The 7,798-nt window shown below is 49.6% G+C and overlaps 1 protein-coding gene across 1 annotated transcript; it reads right to left on the bottom strand.

Moving 5' to 3' along the window:
* Positions 1-2,393: 2,393 nt before the first annotated feature.
* CLEC3B (C-type lectin domain family 3 member B) lies at positions 2,394-7,596 on the bottom strand. Its single transcript, XM_065753598.1, has 3 exons — positions 7,300-7,596; positions 4,086-4,184; positions 2,394-3,153 (listed from the first exon to the last, which is right to left on the bottom strand). The coding sequence occupies exons 1-3, from the start codon at positions 7,403-7,405 to the stop codon at positions 2,753-2,755; spliced, it is 606 nt and encodes a 201-aa protein (XP_065609670.1). The 5' UTR covers positions 7,406-7,596; the 3' UTR covers positions 2,394-2,752.
* Positions 7,597-7,798: the final 202 nt, after the last annotated feature.

The raw sequence follows: 7,798 nt of genomic DNA, 5'->3' as shown, positions 1-7,798 counted from the left end.
TACTTAAGTGTTTGGCTTTCTGTTCTGACATACTGTAGAATGAAGTACAGGAGCCAGTTTCCCTGGGTGTGTTCTGCACCAACTGGTCCACAGAACTGTGTGGATGTGGCACTGAGGGACGTGGTCAGTGAGCATGGTGGGGATGGGTGGGCAGTTGGATGAGGTGATCTTAGTGGACTTTTCCAACCTGAACAGTTCACTTGCAGCCTGGGGCTCAGACCTCTGTCTTGGGAGGGTTTTGGAATTCAAGGGGTTTGAGTGTGGTCCCAAATCTTCCCCACAATGGAGGTGGTGTCCAGGCTGCACATAAATGCAGATGTAATTCAGACTGCTCCTGGACCATCCTGCTGTAAATACAGAGCAGTATGACACTGACGTTAGGCTGATTCCCTACACCTACCCAGTTGTTAGTTGCATTTGGGGACTGATCATATAACATGATGCATCTTGTTTTCTTTAGGAGGGTTTGGTGGAGTTTTTTCAGTTTTGTTTTGGCTGAGTTGCTGCATGAAGCTTCAGCTTTCATCTTCTGATCTCGCTTGCCACAGCAGCAGCAGAACTCCGTGCTCAGTATCTATGTCAGCACTGGAAGGTTGAGATTGACATTCTATTTTATAAGGTGAAATGCTTCTAAAGTGGTGCTTTTGTAAGCATCACTCCTTCAGACCTGTTTGTCGTTGCTGGCCTGTAGGGCTGCCAAGAGGCTGGTTCATACTGCCCTTTCCATAGGCTGAGGGTAGCTCTCTTGCACAGAGAAGCCAAGGCACAGCTGTTATGCAAGCAGCTGTCTACTTACATGCGATTATGCTGCTGGTTCCAGTGGCCCAGTCACCAGCATGGAGGTGTCACAGCCCTGTCCTGCCCACGTGGGGCTGAGAGGTGTCACCCATTGTTGCTATCATGGTCATTTTCTATTCAGCAGCATCTGCAACAGCCCCAGCTGCTTCCCTTGACCTCTTTCTGGCTGCTTCCATACTGAGGATGCTTTGGGATGCAGCTAGGTAGATTGAGCACTCTGCATACCACAGGCTGATGCTCTCTTCCTTCGTTTATCTTCTGCCTCCAAGGTGGTGCTTTTTATGCTCCATCAGCGTAGCAACCCTGAGTTGTTTTATATTTATGCTCGCAACAGCTGTGTGCCTCACTCTTGTTTGCTGAGCCTCACAGCTCTGTTATTTTCCTGTAAAAGGATTTGCTGCCTCTGACTGGGATTATAAGAAGAGGGACGATCCCACAAACAAAATCACAGAACGCAGGCTCTCACTTCCTGCTTTTGTCCTCTGCCTCCCATGTCCCCCACCCTCAAACAGGTCCCTTGAAGGTGTTTTGAAGAGAAAGAAGTGGGAGAAGGAAGCAGTCTGACCATACTGACTCAACTCCATTCCTTTAGCAAGCTATATATACTTTTATTTCATAGTCATCTGAACAGCAGAAAGTTTGGCAATAATGACAGCCTGGGAAATATGCACTCTGTGTGTGTGTGTGTGTTTGTGTGTGTGTGTGTATTTTGACCCCTCCAGCTTGGCTCTCCCACACGACATTTTGGAAGCCCCACTACCATGCTGGTTTTAGGCAAAGCAGAGAATGGAAACACTTCTCCTGAGGGCTTTCCATGAACATATGGTTCCCATTGGGCTGCCCTCTGCCCGGCCATGCCAGGGATATGTAACCCAAAGAACTGGGTTGGCACCAAGCACTGAGCTTCAGAGGGGCACTGGTACGTTTCAGCCAGCAGTCGCCTTCCCATCATGGCAATTTATATTTCATTTTTTTCGACCCTTTTCTCAGAAGAAAATTATCAAGACCAGATCTTCAGCTTTACAAGCACATGTGCTACTCAGCACTTTTGAGTTTGCTGAGGACTGGGCCTTGACCAACAAAGACTGGAGTAATTCATACAGGCTAATACAGGCCCTATAACTACTAAAGTGGCTGAAGTCAGACTTGTTGGGGTTTGCTTTTGGTAATTGGTTGTCTTTTAGAGGGCAGCATATTATCTGATAGCCTTACAGCTTTTCTGTTTACCTAATACCTTCACCTTCTACTCCCAAGAATACATTTGACTGAGTACACTACAAGTAATCATTGCTTCCTACGTGGTGCAGGAGGATAAATAAAGCTTGGGGCAGTAATTCTGAAAGATCTGACACTGGGGCCAGCTCCCTCAGAGAAATAAGTAAAGCACTTTCTTCTGAGTGATGAGAAAAGGATCAAAAAAAGGGAAATGCTTGTGGAAAGACGCGTTTCCTCTCAGCACGTCAGCCCCTTGAGCAGCCTGATACAGGGCCAACAGTTCCAACAGCGCTTGGATGCAAGGTCGATGATGTCTGGACACAAAGCAGAAATAACATGCTCTGCTCTCTGCGCCAGGACCCCATCCCTGCAGCAGGGCCTGCAGGCGAGTGAGGCTGGAGAAGACTGGCATTGCTGGTGTCCCAGCAAGGTTCAGCAAGGTGGCAACGGAGGCTGCAGAGCGACAGCCTGGGCAGCCCAAATGGCTGTTGGTGAGGCTGGGCTGTCACACCGGATCTTCGCCAAAACCACCTCATCAGATCCCTGTGTACAAAAATATATCTATACATAATGCCATAGGGAGAGGGATGCAAATGGGGCTGGATGTGGCCGAGTGAAAGGCAGCGCAGCTCTGACCTGTTACCAGGCCATGGCAGCTGCCCCAGTCACAGCACTATGTGGAGGTGTGTGTGGGTGCGTGGGTGTGCTCATAGCCATCCTATAGCTGTACAGAGCCCCACTACACGATCATGAACTGGCAGACGTAGGGCAGCTGCTCCTTGCACCGCTTGTCAAACCACTTGCCCACCGCCGCCCCTGACAAGGCCGCGCAGTTTTCCAGCTTGCCGCCATCAGGCTGGGTGGTGATCTCGGTCTCCCAGTTCTTGTAGCGGATGGGGCCGCCCGTCATGTCAACCCACTTGCCCTCAGCAGCCATGTCGTTGAGGCCCAGCCAGATCTCTGCCTCAGCCCCGATGCTCTTGCGCATGTAGTCGTAGAGTGCGTCGTTCTCCTCGCCTCCCTGCGGCGTGCCCAGCGTGCCGCCCTGTGAGATGCAGTGCTCGCTAGCCTCGTGGTATGTCTTGCTCTCAGAGAATGCCAGGAAGCACTTCATGTGAATTTTGGTGCCTTTCAGGCAGACTGACAGGTTGCCGTGTGAATGGAACAGAGAGACAACAGGAGAATTGGGTTTAAAATGGATGCCGAGCATGCAGAGCATGTGTGTCCCTCAGAGCACCTCACTGCCTCACTCATTTTTAATTTTTAAACTTTAAACCCTGAGAATGCAGGGTACTCTATCCAAAGAATAGATAATCAGAGCTATGCATTAATATCCAGATCGATTACAATACAGCAACTCTGAGCTTGGATCTAAAGCCTTGATTTCACTTGTTTTTGGTTTTTTTTTAATTATTTTTTATATTTTTATTTTTTTTTAAGGGAGAAAATTCTCCTCAACTTGCACTTTTAGCGCATTTCTGTTTCATGTTCTGCAGATCTCTCTCCTATGGCTGTCATGGAGTTTGCACAGAATAACCACAGAGCACATCTGGAAAATGAACTTTTGGGGCTGATACTCCACGCCTGTCACACAAGGAATAGTGGGACCAACACCCAGTGAGGTTGCCTGGACAAGACCATGGGATGTGTGAGGGATTAGGTAACCAGCCCCTCAGGCTTCAGACAAAAGCCTGAGGCAAATATTAAAGCTCATTTGACTGAAGTGGAGAATAATCTATCACCTGCCTTGCTGATTCCTGACAGAAAAGGAACATCTGGCTTAGTGTCACAGGAATATCAATAGCTTTGCTAATAGGAAGCTCTAAGGCATAAAGAAATGGGCCATATGCTGCACAACACTTGCCATTAACTGCCTGAGGCAATCCCTTTGCCTGGAGGAACTGCAGAGAGACCACGCTTTGCTTTGATCCCCAGTTCGCTCCATGTGATAGGCACATTATCATGGGATGCTTGGGTATCCCTTGTCAACATCATATGGAACAATGGTAGCCACTTTAAAAGCACCTCTTATCTCCATGCAAAAGCCATGCCTTCTTCAAGGAGTCCTTTACCTGTCTGAAGTGCTTGCTTCTCCTTCAGTAGAGCAACCTCCTGAGAGATGTTGTCAATCATGGCCTTCAGGTCTTCAATCATTTTGAGGCTCACACCATCTGTTTGGAGAAATCCAGAGAGAGCACAAACATCTACCACAGCCCCAAAGGAGGTAGCTGGAACTGTTCCTATCATCAAAAGTCCCCGGTTCCCTGCCCACAGAAAAATATTATCACAAAGTCAATGTTTGCACCCTAGCACATCTATCAGATAGCATTTACTTGCTAGCGTGGTTGCACCATCAGCCCAGGTTCCTTAGGCTGAGTTCTGGCACTTGTTAACCATCAACTCCTGGATTCAGGCATGGGCAGTGGTGGCACCAGGTCTGGGACTGCTGGCTCTGTGTGAATGACATGACTGATCCAAGCACCATGGCTTAATGCTTCCAGCAAAGCAAGCAGTGTCAGGCAGGGGAGTGGTGGACACGGTGAGGAGAACAAGCTGCAAGAAACTCATCCCTTCAGTAATATTTTGCTAGCATTAAACGGAGCTCTGTATCATGGATCATGCTGTTACCAGGATGGTCACCTGTGGCTTAGCAACAGCTCTTCTCTCCCTGGTTTCGCCTGCACAGAAGGACTGGTGTGGGGTGGAGGAGGTGGAAGATGGGACATAAAGGCATTTGTGAACATTGCACTAACCCTGCCACTCCTCACTTTGCCCATGAAGTGGCAAGACAGGCTTCCTTCAGGGTCAGGGAGCTGAGCCATCAAGCGAGGCAAGTGGGGAAGGAACTTGGACACTCACCAAAACTGCCAGCCTGAAGATTACATGTGTCATGAATACAAAAGTGCAAACAGACCAGGAGGAGAGCCTTAAGCTGCTTCGCTCCTTGCTCAAATAACTTCAATGGGTTCAGTTGCAATTCAGGCACTAGCTATTATTTTGGTGCCTTGATGAAAATACTTTGTGGGAAATAGCTAATTAGCACAGTTGTTTATCCATATAAGCCTCTTTTCTAGCAGAACAAATGTCCCTCAGGTTTAAGTAACATCCAAAGGCTGCGGTGAGATACTCTCAGTGAATCTCGCCAGGGCAGCTCCATATGCTGCTCCACTTGGGAGCAAGAGTAGTATTTGTCTGTGCACCTTTATTTACTGAAGGCTCATCTCTGTAAGCTGTGACCAAAGCTGTTGCAGCTGGGTTTGGGGCTGCTGAAGCCAGCAGTGTGCCAGTGCTGTCCCTGGGAACCAGAGCAAGTCCTGGGGCAGCCACCCCTGTGGAGGAAGGCTGAGGACAGGGGCAAGAGGAGAAGGGAATAGCAGGAGCTTGGTCTTGATGCTCTGGTTATGAAAACTTCACAAGCAATGTGTGTGAGGCTGCAAACGGGGGCTTGTGGAATGCAAAGACAACTGGAGGTGCCTCTGCCTATACAGAGGTGTCAGGAATAAGGAAGATAAGGGGACGTACCATCACATATCATCTCGCTTCCAATAATTAGAGCGAGACAGGGTTGATTTTACTTGTTGCAGTGGCACGCTGTGTAAGCTGCGCCTCGGCCCAGCCTGTTCCTGGAACACAGAAGGGGATGGAGCCCTCTGCATGGGGTTTGTGCTGCTGAAAATGTTTGCAGGCACTATCCAAGGTCTCTTCCTTACTGACGCTGGAGCTCAGAGATCACACAGGAACTGAAGCAGAGTCAGGAGCAGAGCCCATGCCAGCCTCTACATGCTGATTTGCAGGTACCTGCATCTCGACTCCAAATACCTTAAACATACACGTAGGAGCTACACAGAGGTGCTCTCTCCATGTCCCTGTGGACTCTGCCTGGCTGTTATTAAGGGAAGCCCCCAGTGCCAGGGGTCTCTAGCTTGGACCCTCTTCCAGGGCCATCTCCCCTGCAGCTGTAGTCACTCCCACAGGCAAATTCTGCCCACCCCCACCAGGGTTCAGAGTGGGTTTGCTGATGTGCTGCAGCTGGAGCAATTACTGGGAGCAATTTGAAAGAGGAATAAAACAACAGGCAAAGTGAATGTGTTATTTCAGCATTTTTGAAATAGTAGCTTTGGGTTTTTCTTGGTGAAACGGCACCGTTTTTGCTCTGAAGTAGATCCAAATGTAAGCAATAATTAAATTGTGAAGAAAAGAAATAGTACAAGGAAAGAAAAGAGAAAAGAAAGTTGAAAAGGCCTGGCTCGAAGCATCGATTTCTTGTCTCCCATTTGTGGCTTGGCCACACAGATTAAGAAATACAAACCCAACAAAATGCCCCAACTCTCTCATGGGTTTGCCCTGTCCAAACCACCACAGTGAAAAGCAGGGGGACTGGGAGTGGGTTGCTAGTGGCCCTCAGTCCCTCCATCTGTCCACCGAGTGGGACAGGAACAAGGATTAGGCGACAGGAGGCTGACATCCCATCTTTACCACGAGTGAGCTTGGAGGTGGCAAGGGATGAAGAGAAGCCCCAGGAGTTGGAGCTCCCATCATTTCCAGTGATGGAGAGAGAGATCTCCCTTAGAAATAAGATTCCCTCCTGCTACATCCCACAAGAGCAATGCAGATAAATGCCCTGCATCAACCTAAGATGGTATTTTTGCTGTTCAACAAAAGCAGAAACCATTGCTTTGGACTAAGCAGATCTGCACCAATTTCACAAAGAGATCCACTGGGAGAAAATGTAAAAGTTTCTCAAGGACAGGATCTGACAAAAATAGCCGCTGGGAGAGCACAGCCAAGCAAATTCCTGGGATGCTTCCTTCCCACTCTCATTTGCTCCGAAGAGCAGAGTGCCTGTGAAGCAGCTCACCGCCTGCTCTGCACTCCAGGTGTCTGCTCTGGGCTGTGGAGAGGAGGGATGAGGAGGAAAGCACTTGAAAATGACAAGCCGTGCTGCTTGTAATAGGTGATGTACTGCTGCCTGCTCCTGGCTGCAGCTCTGCCACAGCTGCCACTTAACTACTGCAAAATGAATGAGCAGGGCAAGGGGCTGGAGGAAGGGAGCACACACAAAACACGGTGCCCTCTGACCCTCGGGCTGTCCCACCGCATGCATTCAGTACAACAACCTGCCCAAACCACTCCTCTATCCTTTCTAACTCTCAAAAGCATTCCTACAGGCGTTAAAAGAAAAAGACGCTCCCTTGGATTTTTAAAAGCTACAAGCACCCTCAGAGCACCCCTAACTGTGCCGACTGCCCTGCATGCCAGGCAGGATCCCCCACGCTCGGCCCTTACCTTTCTTGGAGGCCGCCGGCTTCTGCCTGCCCTTGCCGTTCTGCTGGACGGAGACGTGGGCGAGGGAGACGAGGCAGAGCAGCAGGCAGGCTCCCCGCAGCGCCATGCCGAGCACTGAGCCGAGCAGGACTGACTGTGCTCGGCCCAACACGCCGGCTTTAATCAGCAGCGTCTGGCCAAGGAGCTGGCCCGGGGCTTCTCACGGCTTCCAGCGGCCACAGGGAGGGCCCAAGCGGCTCCGGCCAATGCTGAGAGCGGCCCAGCCAGCTTTCGTTGCTTGTTTTTGTTAGAAAATAATAAAAACACACACACACATGCACAAAAAAAAAACCCTACAAGCCTACTGAGAGGCAATTCAGCTGAACCTAAGGGAACGGCTGGGAATAGAGTTGGAATGATTCCCTGTGGCTCTCAGCACAACGCTGAGGGATTGGTCTCGGCACTGTGAATCACAAAACCCCCTGACATTTCTCCCTTCACTTAACTGTAGCATCAGAGC

Source organism: Cyrtonyx montezumae, unplaced genomic scaffold (genome assembly GCF_038088225.1).
Source record: "Cyrtonyx montezumae isolate F1298 unplaced genomic scaffold, pur_monq_1.0 scaffold_8, whole genome shotgun sequence".
Classification (NCBI taxonomy): Eukaryota; Metazoa; Chordata; class Aves; order Galliformes; family Odontophoridae; genus Cyrtonyx; species Cyrtonyx montezumae.
This window is presented reverse-complemented; position numbering and strand designations above follow the sequence as displayed.